General features: G+C 49.9%; 1 protein-coding gene across 1 annotated transcript; it reads left to right on the plus strand.

Annotated features, from left to right (window-relative positions):
* Positions 1-5,819: 5,819 nt before the first annotated feature.
* Positions 5,820-21,208, plus strand: F2 (coagulation factor II, thrombin). Its single transcript, XM_043516090.1, is given in 20 exon segments — positions 5,820-6,935; positions 6,938-7,163; positions 8,363-8,371; positions 8,374-8,529; positions 11,365-11,388; positions 11,585-11,621; positions 12,128-12,247; positions 12,381-12,517; positions 15,298-15,317; positions 15,319-15,414; positions 15,417-15,603; positions 16,066-16,167; positions 17,325-17,451; positions 18,013-18,068; positions 18,071-18,114; positions 18,116-18,180; positions 18,527-18,700; positions 18,931-19,109; positions 20,410-20,480; positions 20,935-21,208. Coding segments are annotated over 20 exon segments (2,019 nt in total). The 5' UTR covers positions 5,820-6,890; the 3' UTR covers positions 21,079-21,208.
* The last annotated feature ends 960 nt before the right edge of the window (positions 21,209-22,168 follow it).

Genomic DNA, 22,168 nt, shown 5'->3' on the forward strand with positions numbered 1-22,168 from the left:
TGCTCCTCTCCACTGTTTAAAGACAGCTGATTAGGCTCCATAGATAGTCTTTTGTTTTGTTACGTGACCACTACAGCTGAAATCACTGATAATCAAGACTAAGTGCTTAGTCCTGCTGTGGGGACAGTGCTTCTGTGGAAGAGACGGCCCAGCCTGCACTAGCAGTGAGGTTTTTTACTACAGCCAACCTTCACCCTCACAGTCTCACCCCTCATTGGCCCTGACACCCCCCCCCGTAAATTCGAACACCCTCCCTAATTTCAATTCCTGGGGAAACCACTGGTCCTTAATGCCATGGGGTTGAATGGCAGGGGTAGCAATGTTCCTCCTGCTACCACATGGAATGTTGGGAGATGTGTGAAGGGAGGTGCTGTATTGGAGTTCTCCAGGGACTGGAAAGGGAGAAGATCCCATGGTTGTTGAACCTGTAAGTCCACAACAGTCAGCAGCAACTGTTTGCTGCCAGAGAAGCTCTATTAAGTCCTGGTGCATATCCCTCTCCTTTTTCCTGCTGGGACTCTGGGCCTTTCTCCTGTCTGCTGTTTCCTTCTCCAGGCTGCCTGCAGTGATCACCCTCCAGGCCCAGTGCTGATGGCACGGTGCCGCACTGCATTGCAGGATCTCATTTAACATGTTATACCGAGTCCTTCTCTTTCTCATCTAGCTCAGGTTTTCTGCAAGTGTGGAGAGGGACCCCTTAAAGGCCGCAGCAGCTGCAGATAAAACACACAGAGGTACCATTGTCAGTTTAGTCACAACAGAAAGAAAAACTTAAGACTCAGAACTCCCTTCCCTTGCTCCCCATAACCTTTAAACAAGACGTGCTCATTGACACTTCTGCTTGGGAGTGCCTGTGCATGGCACCACTCAGCACCAGCCACAGTGAGCGCGAGCTGCAGGGGTGAGGGAAATGAGGAAGGAACTGCTTAGTTGCATGAAACTAAGCCCTGGTCTACACTGGAGGGGGAGGGGATCGAGCCAAGTTACGCCAGTTCAGCTATGTGAATAGCGTAGCTGAAGTCGACGTACTTAGATCAGCTTAATGTGGTGTCTTCACCGCGGTGAGTCGACTGCTGCTGCTCCCCCGTCCACTCCGCCTGCGTCTCTTGTGGCGGTGGGGTACAGGAGTCGACGGGAGATCATGCGGAGGTCGATTTATCACATCTAGACTAGACACAATAAATCGACCCCCGCTGGATCGATCGCTGCCCGCAGATCCAGGGGTAGTGTAGACATACCCTGAGTATAGGGCAATGGCACTGAGTACTGGCACCATTTTCTGGAGGCAGTGGTGATTGTAGCTGATATCTCACTCCTGAGGGTAACAAAGGCACAGAGAGCACAACTGCTGCTGGTGGTGTCCCAAAGCCATCTGGGCCCCTATGCTGCAAGTCTGTGTACTGCAAGGGTACCTGCCAAATTATCACTGACTGGTGTGCAAAAGTGTCCTACTGCAGAGGAAGAAATGAGGCCACCATTCCTAGAAAGCTCCAGGAGAACTTTGCAGAGTACCTCCATGACAGTTTCATCAAGATCTCAGGACGATTCAGAGCCCATCCCTGTGTACATAAACAAACTGCTCAGCATGGCTCCACCTGCCTACATCTACAGGGAAGTGAAAATCCCATAACAATGCGCTCTCGCTCTCTCTCTCTCTCTCTCTCTCTCTCTCTCTTCATTGTACCGCTACCTCTTCTAGTATGAGGGAATTAATGAAAAGTCGATAGCTGTGTTCTGTTAAGTTGGGAGTGTCATCAGTACATCATTGTAATGGGAAATACATTTACACATTTACCTGAGATTCCTTTCCCTGTGTCAGGCTTGCCCATGCTTGACTGACTGGACTGCGTTGGAGTTTCACACAGGTCCTGGCTCACAGTGTAGCTGGATTTCATCCCCAGTTCCCTGTCCCCCATCCTCCTCCTCCTCCTCGTTCTTGCTGTTTATCCAGGAGTCTGTGGTTTGGGCTTCTTGGAGGTATCCATGGTGAAAAGCAGGGGTGGTGGTGGGGTCTCTGCCAGATATGGCATGCAGCTCTTTGTAAAAGTGGCAGGTCTGTGGCTTGGCACCAGATCAACTGTTGGTCTCCCTGGCCTTTTGATATGCCTGATGCAATCCATTCACTTTCATGTGACACTGTTGCTGATCCCTGTCATGCCCTTTCTCCTGCATCTCCCATGCAATCTGCTCATAGATGTTGATGTTTCTGTGGCTGGTCCATAGCTGTGCTTACACGGCCTCTTCCCACAGTCTCAGGAGATCCAATGTCTCCTCTACTCCAAGATGGAGCATGACTAAAGCATGAAGCCAGTATGGTCACTTGAGCAGTTGCACACGACAGTGGGAGCTGCTAGGTGTGTTTGCCAAGCTGGACAATCAGGAAAAGGCGTTTCAAAAATTTGCAGGGCTTTAAAGGGGAGGGGGCCCTCCAGTCTGCATGACCCTAGGCTGTGGAGTTCACAATTATGACCAGAGTGGTCAGTGTCAGGCATTTTGGGATAGCTGTTGGAGGACTGTTAGAGTTGACATCGGTAACATAGTGTCTAAACTTGTGCTGCGTTGACCTCAGGACACCGTCCACGGCTCAAGGCCACTAAGGGAGGCGGTTACTGCGTTGCTGTAACTGGGCACTTACCTCAGTAGGAGACAAATTTAAACATAGACACATGCACAACTAGGTCAACACAAGGCGACTTACCACGACCCAACTTTGTAGTGTAGACCAGGCCTTAGAATAGGTATATGTATCACTTGGATAATTGTTCTTACAAAGTCAGTCCCTCCAGTATCCTCCTCATTTTTGATTATTTTCTCTGAACGTACTCGGGTTGGTCTGTCACCTCCTGGTAGGGAAACATCCAATTCTAGATGCCAACTCAACCAGTGTTTTAGAGCAGGGACCATCCCTTCCCTGCTGTAGAACTCGATGTCCTTGTGTATAGGGCCAAACCTCCACTTGGTTTGTTTGACTTCCATATCTCATTGCAAATGCCTGTCTCGTTCGCTTGCCTCTAAGTCCTCAGCCATCCTTGCTGCCCGATTTCCTCCTGTCTGAGGACCTGTTTGATTGATTTTCCCCAGACTGAGTCTCCTGGGGAAGCAGGGTCGGTACACCTGTGATTTGTTACCACTTTAGGGAAGGCAACTGGGGAAGTTGCTGGGAGAGCTGTGACAGAGCTGCTGAGAAGACTCAGGAAGCAAACTGCTGGGGGAGTTCCTGGAGGAGCAGCCTGAGAATCCAGCAAATGCAGGCTAACGAGGGGACCAGTACATCCCCTTGACTTCCAAGGTAGAGACTGAGTAGAGCCTGGTAAAGACGGATAACTGTACCTAGCAAAGAGGTTGGTGCTAGGTGGACCTTTATAGATGAGGGTCTGTGGCCAGTGAGAGACAGAGGTGGAAGAGTCCTTACTGTGCCTTTGGTTTATGTTAAACCAAACCCCAACAAGAGGGTTTGTTATTGGACACAAGCGCCTGTGGACAGTAAAGGAAATCTGAGGCCAGGTGCCACAGAGCCACGCTTGGCCAGCAGGTGGCACTACAGAGTAGGCCCGCCTATTTACAGGCCCTTAGGATTATTCTTCTGTCATCATCAGAATCCAGCTCCTCCCTATTTCTTATCACCTGGGAATTACATTAGTGTTTTTATTCCCCTTTCTGGAATCTTATTAAAGCAGTAGGAGGACCAGACTTCTGCTTCTTATGGCTCCCCCTTTCCCATACCTCATTCCGTTGTCACATATCATTCCCGTCAGTTTAGGGGCTTTTAGCCAGTTTTTAGGCCAGGCGACGGTCCCAGATCCAAGTGAGTTTGAATTAATGTTGAATAAGATGATAGGAGAGCCTATCTTAGATGCTTTGCTGGCATCTTGTCACTGCTGGGTGCACCTTTATTCAGTAATTTTAATGTAAATAGGGTGCAGCTGGGCCCGGTGCTGCTGCTAAACTGTGTGGGTGGAGGTTGTTTTTGAAGCTTGAATGATTAGTACATTTAGTTATGTTCCTGCTCCTCTAATTCTGGGTGACTGGCCCAGCTCTCTGCATTTGTCAAATATTGACACAGTTGCAAAGTGACCTTAATGACACAGAGATCACCATGTGCAATCCAGGCATCTGTCCTCTGCCACGGTTCCTGGGAGGAGAGGCACAGTTGCAGGGGTGCCTGCAAATTGAAATCTCCTTTTCCCTGCTGTTCAGTCTCTTACTCCCTGCGCTGACGCCAAGCTGCCTCCTTTCTTCTGGGAAGACAGGAGAGAATAAGCAAGACAACTGTGAATGTCCTAGCTGTAATATAGAGACACCTTAGCCTTCCTCCAATGCTTTGGTGTGAGGTGATAGCCTGGGGGCTCTGCTTTCCCACCCCATTAGGCGAGACCATCCTGCCTCCATGAAAGGGGCCCTCAGGTCACTGCAGTCCTGGAGCTCAGGTCCAAAAATCCAACGGACTTGTAGTGACGGGGAAAGAGCACCAGGACTGAGCCCAGGCCCTACCAGTAGCCTCTGCCCCCTCTCCCTCCCTGCAAACAGTTAATCAGCTGGGCAAGACCCTCCTGCCCTCACCTGGGACTCGGAAAGTACTGTGTGCTAATGTTCTTGACACCTCCCCCTGTGCAGAGAGGCTCTGCTGCAGCACATGGCCTTATTTCCCCAGCTGTCCCAATGGTGCATGTGCTTCTTTGCCTTCACCCTCCTCCCTTCCCCAGCCCCTCTCTCTCTCTCAGGATGATTTGCTCATGCTCTCTAGGTAACGCAGGTTGTTTCCAGGTTGTTCTCTGACCCATCATACAACCTCCCTGAGACCCAGGGGATCTCTGCTCTTTCCTAAGCAAGTCCTGGGGATTTCTCCAAATGCCTCAGCATGTGACTCACTTCTCCCCAGAACCCCTGTTCTCAGGTAGGGGAGGGAGCCTACATAACTGCTCTTTGTACCCCTGGCCGAAGAGTCATTTCTCTGGCTGCCCTAATACTAATATTTGTTCTCCCCCCCCATGGAGGTAAACACTAGTTAGAAGATATATCTAATGCACAGATGGGAAAAATACTCCATGAGTGCAGAGAGACATAACAAAGAGCTTCATATTGAGCCACTGTCCCCCAGGCTCTGGCAGCTCCATTTTCTGTGCTCTGAACCTGTCCCATGTTACTTTTACAGGCCCTGCTCCGAGGAAGCTCACACTGGTAATGGCCACATTGCTGTTCTTTAACATGCTGTATGAAACACTAGATCCTTTTTGGGTTCATTATTCATTTTGATTTCACAGCTCTCAGGTTAATCCTGCCTTCCTGTTCTCAGCAGATTCCTCCCCTGCATCTCGAGGGCTTATCTGTCCACCTGACTAGTTTCTTGCTTGGCAGGAATCTTTCATCTCCTCTCTTTTTTTGGGCTCCCTTTAGTACATGCCCACTCATGTAGGATAAAAGGGGCCTCCAGCACTATCCCCTGCCCCCCAAAGGGGGTTGTATCAGGAATTGCTTTATTAAACTTAACTGGAAAGAACTCCAATGGGCTGTAGCAGCAACTGGTTCTCTGGCAGACCACTGGCTATGGTGCTCAGAGAGAAGAAAAAATGGTTGAATCCCGAATGGGAGGCTTGTGGCTAAGCCATAGGGCAGGGCTGGGAGAAAGTTCACTTCCTTAAACCACTGACTATGTGTTACATTTCTATAGGGACCAATCCCTGCTCTGAGGAGATCAAGATGCAGTGCCCAACAAGCTCAGAGGAGAGGGTAAGCATAGGAGTAGGTCGTCTTCATCCTGCCCTTGCTCTTTGTGACTGTAGTGAGTCTTTGGGAAGGGTTTGGGGAAGGAGAGCTGGGGGGCTGGCACACACAGACTGGGAGGTTGCTTCGTGTGTAAGGGGCCACATGGAGGAGAGTGAGCGTGGGCCCAGGAAATTATGGGAGTGGTGATGCTGGCATCCTTGGTGAAGCAAGGGGCTAAGAGGAGACCCTAAGAAATGAGCCAGGGTGAAGACCATGCTGGAGTTGTGTAGGGCATTGAAGGCAAGGATGAGAAGTTTAAACTGGATCTGATGGGCAAAGGGGAGCTAGTGGAAGGACCCTCAAAGGGGAGGGATGCATTTGGGACTGGTGAGTAAGGGAGAGAATCCTTGCAGTTGCATTTTCGATGGAGTGGAAGTGGGGGTGAGTATTGGGGAGGCCAGGGAGGAGGAAGCTGCAGCAATCACAGATGACCAGGGCATTGACACGTGTGACAGGCAGAGCAGAAAGGAAAGAACAGGGAGACTTGGTGCCAGCCTAGATGTGAGGGGAGGAGTCGAAAATGAGTCTAGGGTTATGTCTACACTATGGGGTAGGCAAGTGATTCCCAGATCACATACACGAGGCTCAGCCGTGCTGAATACAAACTGTCTGAACCCTGTGGGCAAGTTCTCAGCATGTCTGAGCCAGGCAGCCGCTACCCGTGCTACCATAGCTACCCTGCTATTTATACTCGCACTAGCTCTCATCAGCTAGCATGAGTATGTGTAAGTGAGCTGGGAATCACACACGTAGCTCACAGTGTAGACATAGCCCATGTGACAGGGAGGTGGTGGGGCCAACAGAAATGGGGCAAGGTGGGAGCAAAGATGACTTGGGAGAAATCGTTTCAGCTATGTTGAGTTAGCAGTGACCTCACCAAGGTGGGCTGGGCTCTCCTGGCTCTGCTGCTGGCTCTCTGTGTGCCTGGGAGCATCCTTCTCTTTCCATCTGCTTCCATTTCCCCATCTGTGACCTCCTGGCAGTTGTGAGGCTGCAGTCACTCCTCTTTGAAGTGTTTGACCTGCCCAGTGTGATGGTGGTTATGACCGCGCTATATCAGAGCTAGGTAGTATAATAGTTGTTGTTTTATTGTGCTGCTCAGACCAGTAAAATGGTTGAAAGTGAAAATGCATGAAGGGGAGGGAGAGAAGCCAAGCGGAGGAGGGACAGCAGGAGCCTCAGCCCCACTGTCCCTGACACACCACACACCGTGACCTCCTGGGTCCTATTTCTTCATGTTGGTTCAACATTAACCTAGGTGGGGCTGGGATTTCTCTTGTCCTGCTCCCTCTTCATTTCCCCTGCAACTGAGGCATATACCATGAGGCACAGCCGAGTCAGAGTGCTGGGCAGCCTGCTCCTTTTCTGCCTCCAGCACCTCGTGCTGAGCCATGATGGAGGTAAGGGCTCATTGGGTATGGAGGGAAGGGCAGGGGTGATGGGAGGCTGAGGAAAACAAATGGGACTGTTCATTCCCAAGCTGCAGCTGGAAGGGGAAGCCTGAATGAGGAGCTGACAGTTCCTGGAGTGGCCAGGGCTTTTTTCCAGCTAGACAGTAGGAGTTAACTTGCTAAGAAGTGGGCGAGGAGTGCACAGGGCTTCCCTATTGCTGTGTAGGGAGAAGTAGCAGTCCCCAGGTTCTGGGGAAAGAGCTGGATGGGGTGGGGAGAGTGGCTGGCTACTACAGTTCAGTGGATTGTGTTGGGTTATTCTGACTGTATATTTCAAAGCCACAGCTGTTTTGGAACATGAATGAACCTGGGGGAGGGAAGGGATATCTTAATCAGTCCTGCACCTTGTGCTGGCCACGTGGCATTTCCTGGGCCACGGACACACTTTCTCTTGGTGACCTGCTTTATTTATGGGGCGGAGGGGGGCTGTTGTTCTCCACTTTGCCCCTCTGGCTGTCAGAGCAATACATGGAGTACAGACTAGGCCCTACTTCGCTCCCAGGCAGATGCAGTATACTATGTCCCTGTGCCTGGTGCTCCTCCTTTGTTCCCCCTTAGGACTTCTGCTCCCTCATTCCTGTTTCTCTATGATGTGGGGCAGGGCCCCGTCAGACAGGACCTTCTGACTGTCTCCTCTGTCCCACTGCTCTGCAGAGGAATGGGAAAAGGCTGAAGCTAGGTTGGAAGTCGGGGTCTCTGAACAGGCAGATGGAAGCGATTTCCCAGCATATCCCACTGAGCTGGGGTTGCAAAAAGACGCACGCTAGAGTGAGAGAAACAGCCGCCAGGATGCGGCAGTACAAAGACAGTGAGAGCTGATGCTCCAAGCAGACAGGCTTTGGCCCAGCCGAAGGAAATGTACAGGGAAGGGGTGGAGGCCCCAGCTATTGGAGCATCTAGGACTGGTCACAACCTTAGCTCATAGATTGCGGGGAGGTTAATCCTGCACGTGGCCTCAGGGTGAACTGGATAGGTCCTGCTGGGCCTCTTTCATCCCCTGTTTTCCACTAGAGGTCAGGCAGTAGGGAGGCTCGCTGGCTGTGTGTGTTCACTGATTCAGACCCATGAGCAGACATGCAGAGCCTGCAAAGGAAACTGTTCTCTCCAAGCTCTGTGTCGAGTGACCGGTCGGTGTTCTGGTTTGGTAGTTTTCCTTGGCAGCAGCAAGCACTTTCCCTGCTCAAGCGCCCGCGGCGTGCCAACAAGGGATTCCTGGAAGAGATGCTCAAAGGCAACCTGGAACGGGAGTGTCTAGAGGAGAAATGTAGCTATGAGGAGGCCTATGAAGCCCTCGAGTCCATTGTTCGCACGGTATGTACAGCCACTCCCCAGGAAATGTTCCCTCATGTGGGTACTGTGAGGAGAGACCAGATAGTCAAGAATCATAGCTTCTAAAGGGTTCATCAAAGGGCTGCCAAGGTGAGGTCCAGTGTGTTCCCTAAGGAGATCCCATCCCCTGTTCAAGGAATGACTTTGGTTCTATGGCATATTTCCTAAGTGGGGCAGGAATCACCTTCCCCTCCTGAAAGGTCAGAGAGGTTCTGGTGGCAGCACTCTTACAGACCTGGGAGCTGTCCTATCTGACAGAGGGAAAGAGAAAACTCTAGGGAGGTGCCTGACAAGCCCCATCCTGATTACTGGGGGGATTCAGCTTGGTGGAGGTGGAGGTTGGGGGTAAGAAGTTACTTTGAGGGAAATTAGGTATATTTCATTCTATTTGGGGAAAAAATGGACATCACAATGAGTGTAAATCAGTGTGTGCTGGGGATGAGGTGCAAGACAGCTGGGAAAGGTCTGTATAAGGAAACAATCTTAGTTGATATAGGGAAGAGCAAAATATTCTAAAAATGAAAAATTAATTGAAAACAGGTAAGAGCGTACAGGAATTAGGCCTAGGTTAAAGTACAGTCTGTGCAGAGCCCCAGGGGTTGGAGTTATTAGGTCTGATTGCAGGATGGGGACCTCAAATAAAAAAAGGCAAAGATTTTAAAAATCTAACTAACTAAGCAAGTAAGGGTTAATACAAAAGCAAGACAGCCACAGCCCCCATCCTGCAAACACAGCACATGCTTGCTTCTCAGCTCCTGCTAGTCCCAATGGAGCACATGCATGTTGTGCAGATCTGGGCCTACTTTCAATTTTTAGGCCAGTTAAACTAAAGCTTGGTCAATTGTCTTTCATTTGCTTTTAAGTTGTGACTAGCAAGGGCATTCAGCAGAACAAAACAGGCCTGAAAATGTCTAGGTATGCCATAGCTAAGAATGTTTTTTATATATATATATATATATATATATATATTTAAAATAAGTGAAACTGCAGGCTTGCCTACAAGGTGCATTAGTCTATACCAGAAGAGTGTAAATTCTAGTGCAAACTAGTGGGTAACACATTAGCTGGCCCATGATGGTGTGCACTAAAGTTCTCTAGTGCACCTTTGAAACAGGACTACATTATTGTGCATTTAGGGTTACGAGCTTTCTGATTGCAGAAAACTAAACATCCTTGCCCCGTCCCACCACTTCCTGAGGCCCCGCCCCCGCTCACTCCATCCTCCCATCCTCCATCACTTGCTATCCCCCACCCTCGCTCGCTCATTTTCACCAGACTGGGCAGGGGTTTGGTGTGCGAGATGGGGTGAGGGTTCTGGCTGCGGGTGTGGGCTTTGGGCTGGGACAGGGGGATGGGCCAGAAATGAGGGGTTCAGGGTTCGTGTGTGCTCCAGGCTGGGTGTTGAGGTGTGTGGGGGGGGGTGAGGGTTCCTATTGGGGGTGCGGGCTCTGGTGTGGGGCCAGAGATGAGGAATTTGGGATACAGGAGGAGGTTCTGGGCTGGGGCTAAGGGGTTTGGAGGGCAGGAGGGGGTGCAGGCTCTGAGAGGGAATTGGATGCAGGCAAGGGGTTGGTGTGCGGTAGGGGGTGAGGGATGCAGCCTCCAGGCAGCGCTTACCTCAGGCGACTCCCAGAAGTGACCGGCATGGCAGGCTCCTAGATGGAGGCATGGCCATGGGGGCTCTGCAGATGCTGCCCCAGCCCACAGGCGCTGCCCCCACAGCTCCCATTGGCGACGGTTCCCAGCCTATGGGAGCTACGGAGCAGGCCACTTAGGGCGGGGGTCAGCGCACAGAGCCCACGTGGCTGCGCCTCCACGTAGGAGCCGGAGAGAAATGCCAGCTGCTTCCAGGAGCTGCATGGAGCCAGGGCAGGCAGGGAGCCTGCCTTAGCCATGTTGTGCCTCCGACCGGACTTTTAACAGCCCAGTCAGCTGTTCTGACCGGAGCCACCAGGATCCCTTTTTGACCGGTGTTCTGGTTGAAAACTGGACATCTGGCAACCCTATGCACACTCTTAGTACACACAAGCAGGGTCCACACAAGCCAGTTAGAGGCACATGCTAGTGGCACTGGAATGTATACCCTTCTAGTGAGGACTAAAGTACCCTGCAGATAAGTCTATACAAGGATTTTCTACCAATCAGCCTCTCATTCCTTTGCTTATGATGTATCCCTTGCCCCCAGGGTCTTTGCACCAGGGATTGTCTCCTTTACTATATGTCTAGACAGTACCAACACATTTGGGATATACTGTAATATAAATCATAGAGATAATGCTTGCCACTGGTGCCTGACCTGCAGGGATGGAAGCAGAGAGGAGTTTGTGGCTGGCTGATGGCTAAACTCAGGGACCCCAAGCACAGAATGAAGAGGGAAGTCAGCTGACCGACGAGGAAAGGCCATTATTGCCAGTGTTCCCACCCCCAAATTGCTTGTCTCCAGTCCCTACTACTCCACAAGTGGGGTTAGTTCTCAAGGCAGCATTCTGCTTGAAGAGGGTTTGACAGCTGGAAACTGTCGTGCTGCTGAGATAGGTCAGCCAGAAGTGAAATGGGCTGCTTTCAAAAAGCCTCCATTGGGGCAGGGCTGTGATAGGAGAGGTAGCCCCACAATTTGACAGGAAAGCATGTGACTCAGTGTCATTTTCTCTCTGTTGTGCTCCAGTATCTTTGATCTCAGCAGGGCCAGAGTTTGCTCCCCGTTTGCCAAGAAGGGCCATTCTCTTACTGAGACAGTGGCCTGGCTTTGGTTTGAATTACAGAAGTTAAGGCAGAGCTGAGGCTCCATTACTCGGCTCCTAGTATTTGCATTTGTTTGCAGCAGAATTCTGGAGGAAATACAGCGGTAAGTTGTTCAAGTCCTGCAAATTGCTTTGATGTCCCACAGGCTATACAGCTGTACCCCAGAGAGCTGGCTCCCTAGCTCCGTTAGCAGGGCCCACTCCCCAGGGCTCTATCCCCTCATACGTTATGCTGACATGAGATGCAGTGCTCGTTGGGAGTCCCTTTGACCTGACAGATTTCTTGCTCTTGTTTGTTAGTATGTGAATCCCAGAGGAATCTCAGGACAGTTCTGGAGAGTGTCTGACAGGTAAGAGAGGCTTGGAGACCTCATGAGCCACTGGAGATGGTGAGTTCCCGGAAACCTGCTCCTAGCACAATGTGGGAGGAAATTCTAAAGAAGCGGGGAGGTCATCAGATGGGTAATATTGGGGAGCAACAGCCCTTAGAGGGGGAGGCAGAGCCCCTTAGACTTCCCTGCCATATTGATCCCCCACAAACACTTTTCATTAACATCCTAAAAACCCTGGAGTCCCCCTTGGAATAGCATAGGATAGATGCCCAGCTGCCATCTGCTCCAATAGGAGCCAGTTCCTCACAACTATTCCCAGCTATCTCCCAGCTGCAGATCAAGGCACTGAGATACAGAAGTGAAGTCCATCCAGATGATTGGTGGTAACATTTGATAAGATGGGTCTCTCCATGTATGTGAGAACCCAAGTCAGGAATTGTAGGCTGGTACCTATGGACTCAATGAAAAATAATGCCTCTGATTTCCTTCTTGGGTCTGACTTGCCCTCTGTTGGGACTTTGGCAGGAAACTGTGTCGCAGGCACTGGGCAGAACTATCAGGGGACAGTTTCTGTCACCAAGTCGGGGATTGAATGTCAGTTCTGGACAAGCAAATTCCCTCACAGACCGGAGTAAGTCCATAACTCTCTTCCGCACACACTAAATCCCAGCTCTGGTTGGAGGAGCCAGGTTGTGGGGAAGATCACAACCCTGACTGGAAGGGTTCTCTAGGCTGCTAGCTACCTCATCACTCCTTTCTCATAGGTTTAACACCACCACACATCGGAATGCCAATCTCACCCAGAATTACTGCAGGAACCCAGACGACAACCCAAACGGCCCCTGGTGCTACACTCGAGACCCAGCAGTGCGATGGGAGGAGTGTGCTGTTCCAGTGTGTGGTGAGCCTCGACACTGGGCCCTGAGATACCCTGCTCCTGGGAGGGAAGATTTACTCTAATGCTGATACGAAAGGACCTCAAGAAAGGGGAGGGTCTGTGGAGAGCGGGTGTGGGAGGGAGGAGTCCTGTGGGAATGGGTGGAGGAGCTATGACTTGGAAGGCGAAGGCACACTGAACTGGAGAGGGCTTCCCATTGTGCTGCCCATTCACCTAGCTTGCTTAGGTCCCTCTGAAGTGCTCAGTCTTTACTATTCTTTGCTACTCAATAATATTGTGCCCTCTAGAGCCTTCAGCAGCTGCATTACTACTGCCAGCCTCAGGCATTCGTAAATCAGGAATGAATAAATTGCATTTTTTTTGCCTACTTTCTGTTTTTTTAAGTAACCTTTATGGCAAAACTATCCCTCCCCAATTTGTGTGTGATCCTCTCAGGTTTCAAATTTCAGCCTTAAAATACACACACACACACACACCACACACACACACACACACACACACACACACACCACAACACACACACAACACACACACATACACACACCACACACACACACACACACACACACACACACCCACACACAACACACACACACACACACACACCACACGTGACCTCCACTTATCCTCTCATCACTGAGGGGGGTGGGGAACTGCCATTCTCAATATTGCCAGCCCAAAAGGTTACAAAATCATGTTAGACAGAGACCAAACAAATATAGCTTGGTTATTTTTAAAATTCCTGCCCCCTCCAGTGTGGGGGTGACTATCGGTGGTACCAATAGTCCCAAATTGATTAAGGTGATTTTTGGCATCCGGCTGCAGGAGCTCTCAGCCCCACATCTGCAGCCTCACATCTATTCCTGCAACTCCAGGGTTTCCTCGGCCCCCCTCTTCCAAGGCAAGGTGTGTAGGGAGGGAGAGTGGAGGGGAAGAGCAGAGGAACCCGCTGTTACCACTGCTCACTAGGAGGGGGAGCAGAGCTATCCAGAGCTACTCCCTCCTCCCTCCTGTGAGACTGGGGGTGGGTCCTGAGGGATAGCTCTGCCTGCTTCCTGCTGCAGCCCTGGCTGGCTGGGCTTCCCCAGGAGGTGGGGCAGGCAGCCAATCAGAGGGAGTTTTACCTTAGGCAGAGCTGAAACATGAGAGGGGTTGGCAGAAGGACTCCAGCCCTGGCCAAAGGCAGGTGATGCATGAAGCACTCTCCAGCCTTGGCAGCGCTGTGTCCTTCCCCTCCCTGTCACGGGCAGGCTGGCGCTGCCCCCTCCCACTTGTGCTCTGCACCCTGCTTTCCCACAGGCTTCTGCACCCCCTAGACATCCACTTAGTCTCCCCTGCACCTCATTAGCTCAGCCCCTCTCCCCAGTGTCCTCTCTAGCTCCCTGTAGAGTGGCAGCCATCTTCCTTGAGAGCAGCCCTGGCCTCAGTCTCATTGAACATAATGGGATGTGGTAGCCATCTCGCTAGGAGTAGCCTCACGTCCACATGCAGGAGTCTCTCAGGAAATGGTAGTCGTTGTGCCAGGTGATAGCAGCTGCTGACAGTAGGCGATAGCAGCCCCCAATAGGGGAGCTTTCAAGGCTGAGAGTAGGAATAAGAGCATGTGAATACATTATTTTTTAAATAACCCAAATATAGTGAAGTCAGTAAGCGCCACTGACTCCTTTTTCCTGGGGAGACTTGGCCACATGTCCCTGTGCTGTTCTCTGCACCTTGGCCAGTTTCTGTCCCATGGCAGAGGATTTTACCAGGTGACTCTCCCTTAGCCATCATTTTGGTTACATGCTGAGAGACTAGAACATTAGAGAGGCATCATTTCCCTTCATGGATTGTGCCCTGGTTGCTCATGGAGGGCAAGAAATTGGCTACACTGAGGGGCAGCTTCTCGGAAGCTAGGATTGACCCTGCTGCTGCTTCGCTTAGGTAGCTACGATATCACAGATGTGCCCGCTGTTGTCACAGCAGCTGCCAACACAAGGAGAATGAAAGGAGGGTGAGGCCAAGCTACAGCTGCTCAGTATCTCTCCTGATGTCTGCCTGCTTGCCCAGGAAATTGGAGCCCTGCTCCCACAGCTTGTCGTCAGGCGAGACCTGTGAGAGGAAGATTATAGAACAAATGGACTTTGGGGCTGTGAAGAATATTTATGTCTCATTGACTGAGGCAGAAATGTTTTGGGGAGGCCTGTGGTTTGGAAGCTGTGAAGGTCTATCTCCCCATGTGCCCAAAGGAGTGGAGGGCAGTGGTAGCTCTAGGGTCCAGAACTGTAGGTGGTTTCTTGGGTAACCCTCCATAAGCTTGTTAACAAAGATGCCCCTGAGGCCTCCTTGAGACTGCCAGGCTGTTGCATGAGTGTAGGACTGCAGAGGGATGCCTATTTCTGCTGTGCTGTCCCCTGTGTGTGTGTGGGTGGGGTGTGAGAGAGTGAGTAGTGAGAGAGCTTGGGGCATCAATATAGGGAGCCTTCCCTTGAAAATGCAAACACCCTGAAGTTCCATTAACACCTGGGAATGGCACAGAAAAGTGGGATGAAGGTCTGCTTCATTTTACTTTGAGTGAAGCAGCATTCCAGGTGCCTCACTGGTGAGGAGGGGGCGCCTGGGCTCTCCCCATGGGATTCAGGGATGGGATTCAGGGACTCCCAGACATGGTGGAATGTCCCAGTGGAGGGATGGGACATAGTGAAGTGCTCTGGGCCTGCTGGAATATGGCTGTAGCCAGACACCAGTACTTCCCACTTGCAGGGCCATGATCTGATAATGGCTGTCTTGCTCCTTATCTTCAGGTCAAGATAAGACCACAGTTTCCATTTATTCCCCGGGACCATCCACTGGACAAAACACAGCAGCCATGTGAAACGGACAAAGGGCTACATTATAGTGGGACTCTTTCTGTCACCGTTCTCTGGGGCCAAGTGTTTTGCCATGGGCCTCAGCCAAGGCAAAGGAGCTGTCCCATGGAACTACTTTTTTCCCAGAAGTGAAGCTGGTGGAGAATTATTGCCGGAATCCCTGATGGGGATGATGAGGTGTCTGGTGTTATGTGGATCATCCAAATACCACCTTTGAGTACTGTGACCTGCACTACTGTGGTGAGGCGCGTCAATGGTATGGGGATCTTAGGGCCTGCAGTTGGGAGAAATTCACAGTACCCAGGAGGATACAGTACTGTAGTGAGGAATGGGTGGGCCACAGCCTCATGGTAGGCAACATGTAGGCGATTCATGTTTTTAACGTGAAGTTGTGCAAGTGTGGGTCACATGGTGTATGTGTACACATGTAGACTATGCCTGAGTGTTGAGAGGCCCTTTATTGACTGACAACCCTAATCCCCCGCACCACCTCAAAATCTGCCCCCATATTCCAGCTAACTGGATGCTGCTTATTAGTTCACCTGTGGACCAGAGGTTGGGAAGGAGAATTGAACCAATAGTCTTCCTTAAAAAAGCAATACTTCCACCACTCCACTATGTGTGGGAAGGGATGGTGCCATTTCTGAAGTCCTATGTAAAACGCTGGAGCTTTGCCTCTCAACATCTGTCTGTCTCTCTCAGAGAGGCCCCTGGATGAGATGGATGACGTAATAGCAGGGCGGACCATTACCCAACAGCACCAAACCTTCTTTGATGTTAAGACTTTCGGTTCAGGTGAAACAGGTGAGCAAAGGACCCAGGAGGCACAAATATAGCACCAAAAGTGCTGCAGAAGCTGCGGCTCCTTCCTACAATTCATTGCTCCTCAGAAAAACCAGCCTGTTAAATGCCTACTGCTGAAAGCAGAAGTGGATGTTAAAACTACTTTAGGTTCTGTCTAAAAAGCTCATCCAAAGCTAGCCTCCAGTTGTGAAGAAGCTTCCAGCCCTTACAGTCCCAGCTTTCCCCAGGAGGAGGTGCCATGGGGAGATCCTTGCTACTTCAGCCTTGGTTCAGAGCAAGAAGTGCTGTAGGAGAAGGTGCAAGACTGCTGGCTTTGGGAGATCTTCCAGTCCCAGCCTCTCCCAGCAAAGAGCACAATAGAGAATGAGTAGGGTTACCACCTTTTGAAATGCAAAAAACCCAGCACTTCCCCCGCACCTCAAGGCAAGCCTGCCACAACCCCAACCACAAGGCAATTCCGCAGCTCCCACCTTCAACAGCCGCTTATAGTATCTAGAGAGAGAACATCATCGATAACAAATGGGAGTTTGTTTTATCAGCACATTTTGTCAGTCAGCCTTTAGTCTATTTTGTTTAGCCGATTGTCATTGAATGTGCAGTTTTTGATGTGAGCTTTTTTTTTTTATTATTATTATTTGGGGGTGGGAAAGGGGAATTGTAGGATCACTCACACCATTGCCCTGATCTTCCATTATTTAATATACCTTGCACGTCTCCTCACTCTGCATGACTCAAACCCTCTCTCTCACACGTGCAGTGTGCTTGCATGTTGGGGGGCAGGCAGCAGTTATATTTTCAACAGTTTTGATCTGTTATTGCTTAACTGTGGAATTGGGAACACTGCAGCTTTGTTAGCTGGACACACGAACTTTTTTAACATTAGATATCCCAGTGTATTGTGGTGATGATCTAAATCTTTAGACCAATATGGAAGAAACCAGGCAGATTACATTAATTTTTCTGGTAACTGGCAAATTCATAAAAAAACCAGCCAGGCCAGTCAAATACCAGCCAGGTGGTAACCCTAAAAATGAGGCAAGAACAATGGCTGAACATGCAGCTTCCAATTACTCCCAGTCAAGCATGTTGTCTGTAGAGCAGGTCCCCTGCATTGCAAATCAGGTAGAGTAACAGAGACAGGCTGCCTGGTTTTTCAGATTGTGGCATCCGTCCCCTGTTTGAGAAGAAAAAGATTTCTGATAAGAGTGAGCAGGAGCTGTTGGACTCCTACATTGGGGGCCGGATTGTAAAGGGGGAAAATGCAGAAGTTGGAAGTGCCCCCTGGTAAGTACTGTTGCTGCAGTTTCTCTGCAGTCTTTCCTTTTAGACCAAGGGAAATCGGAAGTCTCGTCAGCTGGCACGGTGTATTCAGCCAGCACCACCTCTACTCATAGCCCCTTCTGGGGGCTGACTTGGCAGTACTTACTACAGCTGGACAGAGACTTCCTCTCTCCTTTTGGAGCCAAGTGCATGGTTGCCATGGAAAGGGAAGCACTCTGCAGGCTTTGTGTTTCACCCTTATCCTACTTGTTCCAGTCCTGCAGGCACATGTCTCTGTTGGTGGTCGTGGCAGGGATTAGAAGGCTAATTTAGATGGGGAAAGTGGCAGGGGAAAAGTACCCTTCAGATAGGACTGCAAGGAGAATACTCATCCACAGTTCCAAGTCCCAGGGTCCTAAGGACTAGACCTGACTCATGCTAGAGGAGTGCTGTCATGGTCTCCTGGGGCAGTGAGGGCAGTTTTCCCTGGTCACGCCAAACTGCTGTCCCTGCAAGGCACATAAGAACATGCAGCCTGCTGAGCCAGTGCCCTGGGTAATCTCTCACCTTCTCTTCCCATCCCAGGCAGGTGATGCTTTTCAGGAAGAGTCCACAGGAGTTGCTGTGTGGTGCCAGCCTCATCACGACCGCTGGGTCCTTACTGCTGCCCACTGCCTCCTTTACCCACACCTGGGACAAGAACTTCACCACAGATGACATCTTGGTGCGGATTGGGAAGTATCACAGAACAAAGTAAGAACTTGAATGGGGGGAGGGAAGGGAAGCAGATGGGAGTCTCCCACGAGTGCAATGGGAGAAAGCTGGGGTCTAGAAAGGATGTCATCTGGCCTTATGGGAACCCCCATGGTGAACCAGACTGTCATGTGCTCAGGTTACAGTGGATTCCCATGGAGATGCTACTCACTGAGGCTTTACTGATCCCAGAGTCTAAAGCGAAAGGGAGAGCAGTTTGCACCCCTCCCATGGCCACTCTTCCTTGTGAGAAGGATGGTGCTGCAAGCCAGCCAGAGGGCCAGCAGCCCCCAGAGCTCACAGCTGCTGCACAGTCACTTCTCTCCTTCCATTGGAATCATTTCAGGTACGAGCGGAACACAGAGAAAATCTCCCTGCTGGATAAAATCATCATCCATCCCAAGTACAACTGGAGAGAGAACCTGGACCGAGACATTGCACTGATGCTCCTGAAGAAACCCATAGTCTTCAGTGACCACATCCACCCTGTCTGCCTGCCCACCAGGGAGCTGGTCCAGAGGTGAGGAGGCCGGAGGGCAAAAGCAACCCCAGAGAGAAGGGCTGAAAATGTCTCCTTTGGGCCTACATGAAGGATCAGGAAAGCCCTGGCAAAAAGCAGGATGCATGTTTTTTGCTGGTTTGCACTAGGGGAGTCGGTTGGTGAGGTGCCCCTCTAGAGTCTGGGCAGTGCTAGGCTATAGGGGTGGCATGTACTATTTCCATGTGCTTTAACCTTGCTTCTTCCTGCAGTCTGATGCTGACAGGATTCAAAGGGCGGGTATCTGGATGGGGTAATCTGTATGAGACCTGGGGCTCTGGCACAGTCGCCCTGCCTTCAGTTCTGCAACAGGTGAACCTCCCCATAGTCAACCAGGATACCTGCAAGGCATCCACTAATATCAGACTCACTGACAACATGTTCTGTGCAGGTAAGTGCTGCTGGGTGGCCAGAGCTAACTGCTGCACCTAGGGACAGTGATGGATGGGTCGGGGTAAAGTTGCTCTCGGTACCATGTGCCATAATGCAAGGGCTCACTCAGCTTAATTACTGCCCAGTAAACTTTGATCTATCCAAAAGAAATAGTATGCCCAGGGCATGAATGAAGAATTCACAGCCTATGTAGGAGATGAGAACTTAGGGCCATGAATAAGGCTCTTGGGCATCAGCTGGTTGTGAGAGAGGAGATAGAACTGGGCTTGGAATTCTCCCCTCGCTCCTGTAAAACGTACAGAATTAGCAGAGTTCAGAGTAGCAGCCGGTTAGTCTGTATTCACAAAAAGAAAAGGAGTACTTGTGACACCTTAGAGACTAACAATTTATTTGAGCATAAGCTTTCGTGAGCTACAGCTCACTTCATTGGATGCATTCCATCTGATGAAGTGAGCTGTAGCTCATGAAAGCTTATGCTCAAACAGAATTAGCAGAGTTCAGCATTAGGGGATTTTGAGGGCTTAGCTGTAGTAATGGTCAATACTTAGGATACTGAATCTGAGGGAGTGACTGCCAGAGCCAGCTTACACTACAGTACTGTTTTACATGGTGCTTCATTCAACTTGCATTGCTGAAACATTAGCGTTAAATAACACCAGCAGCACGTCCCTACTCCAGCTCTTACACAGAGGGGCAGCTTGGCAGGCTGCCCTGTCCTGCAGGCACTGCCCTTGCAGCTCCCATTGGCCATGGTTCCTGGTTGCCCTAGACCCCAATGGAAGCTTGAGGGCTGGATTAAAAGGGCTGGCAGGCCATATTTGTGCCCACCCTGCTATAGGAAGAAATCAGGTGAGAAAAGCAACACAATCTTTTAGGGGGAATAGAGTACAGCAATGCTAGGGATGATCTTAAATAAGGGCAACTGGATCATGTACTAAATAGGGGAGGGGGTTAAATGTGAGAAGACTGACTGGATTCTGCTTGAAGGAGTGACCTACAATATCCCAGACCAAAGCTGTGGAGGAGGGGAATCACAGTAGATGGAATTAAGGCAGCATAAGAGAGGGAAACAGAAGGTGGGGGTGGCTATAAGGAAGCACCTTTATTTGAGCTTTTCACTATAAAGACATCAAGTAAGCCTGCAGCTTTGACAACACGCACAGAGTTAAGGGGATTTGGAGGGCCATGCTATTAGTACCTTTCCCAGACTTCGCATCAGTGTAACATTAAAGGTACAAATGAAGTAGAGAAAACAGCCCTTTTCCTCTTATCAGATACCCTTGCCTTTTCTCCTGTAGGGTACAGTCCTGAAGACTCGAAGAGAGGGGATGCTTGTGAGGGGGATAGCGGGGGCCCTTTTGTCATGAAGGTATGTGCAACAAGCACCAGAGCGGTGCCTTTGCTCATGGGAGACCTTTGGGAGGTCCCAGCACAAGCCTTATAATAAGAGCGTTGAAGTGACAATGGGGAGGTACTTCTCTCAAATGGCTACAGCTGCAGTTACCTAAACAGCAGATCCATTTCTGGTTTGAACTGAGAGAGAAATCCTGAAATAATCAGGCCACAGTCTACATTGAACTAGCTTCATGCATTCTGAGACCACTTGTAAAGAGTTTAAGGGAGTGATAGCTAGATACCTACCTGGTGTAGATATGCTCAGGCAAGCTAACAGGTGATTGTTAGTGCTCGCATCGTACTAGGCTACAGCTATCACTGTTGAACCTCTACCTAGCCCAGCTGGAGGTCTAAGATGTCTAGGGCACAAAAATCTTACTGCTACTAGCACCGTGTGTAGAGCACTAACTTATTTTCCTCTCTGTCAGAGCCCAACAGATAACCGCTGGTATCAGGTGGGGATTGTCTCATGGGGAGAAGGCTGTGATCGTGATGGTAAATACGGATTTTATACACATGTATTCCGCTTGAAGAGATGGATGCTAAAAACCATCAACAAATATGGGCAATAAAGAAAGCATCTGTTACATCTCAACTCTTACAGCTGCTTAATTTGTAGCAATATGAACACTAAGGAACCTGAAGTAAAATGGCTAGAGGCATTCTCTGGCAACATTGCCAATAAAATGGTTATAGCAAGGATTGTGCCTGCTTTGTATATTGGCAGTGGTGAGAACAGGACTTGGTTCCAGCTAACTCTTATCTATGTAATTAGTGCCCCCAGCACCATAGCATCTGAGCATTTAGTACATGGTAAGCTGACTTGTTTAAAACACACCAAGATTTGCCCCTACCCCTGGAGATAAGCAAGTCACATCATGTCTCTAAACTGGGATAATGCCTAAAGGTACAAACCAAGAAACTTGATTGTGTTCCTTGTCAGTTGCAGAGCATTAGCTTCTAGCACCTAGACTGAGCCTATAGAAAAGTACGGGGGGGGGGGTAGTTAAAATGCTACAGAAACACCTCCCCCTCAGCAAGAGGCAGCTGTCCATCTACAACCCTGTCCCTGCAAGGAAAGGGTATTTTATGAGTGGAAGACAGGGGAAGCCCCCTAAACAAATACCCACAGTATACAGTGTTCATTTTTGAATAAACATTTTGCTAGTTAGGTGGCTGGGCTCTTGGTTAGAGAAACCATCTGCTTTAGAAATTTTGCACCCCACCACACACTACGTTGTCAGTCAGTGTAGAGAACAGGCCATTTTGGAGTAGACAGTTGTGCTGCAAGGGAAAGACTGCCTATTTGAAAAGGGATTAGGTGGTAGGTTAAGAAGAAGGTTATTTAGTTTTTCTGAACCACTGAGATTGTAATTAAAACCGATCAGAACAATGTTAGTGCTGATAACTATCACATCAGTATGCTAGTCTCCTGCTCCCCCACTAGGTAATCTAAAAGTCATTCCTAGAACAGTATAGATGTCCCAGATTCACTAGTGTAACAAGGCTGAGAGCAGCATCATATGGAATAAGGGAACACTGTAAAATGGTCAAGTTCCACAAAAAACTTAAAGGGTTATCAGGTGCTTGTTTTATACATTTAATGGCCTCTGATACAAGAGTAAATGTCCTGACTATGAAACAGTTGTCAATTCTAATGTA

Source organism: Dermochelys coriacea, chromosome 6, assembly GCF_009764565.3.
Source record: "Dermochelys coriacea isolate rDerCor1 chromosome 6, rDerCor1.pri.v4, whole genome shotgun sequence".
NCBI classification, from domain to species: domain Eukaryota; kingdom Metazoa; phylum Chordata; order Testudines; family Dermochelyidae; genus Dermochelys; species Dermochelys coriacea.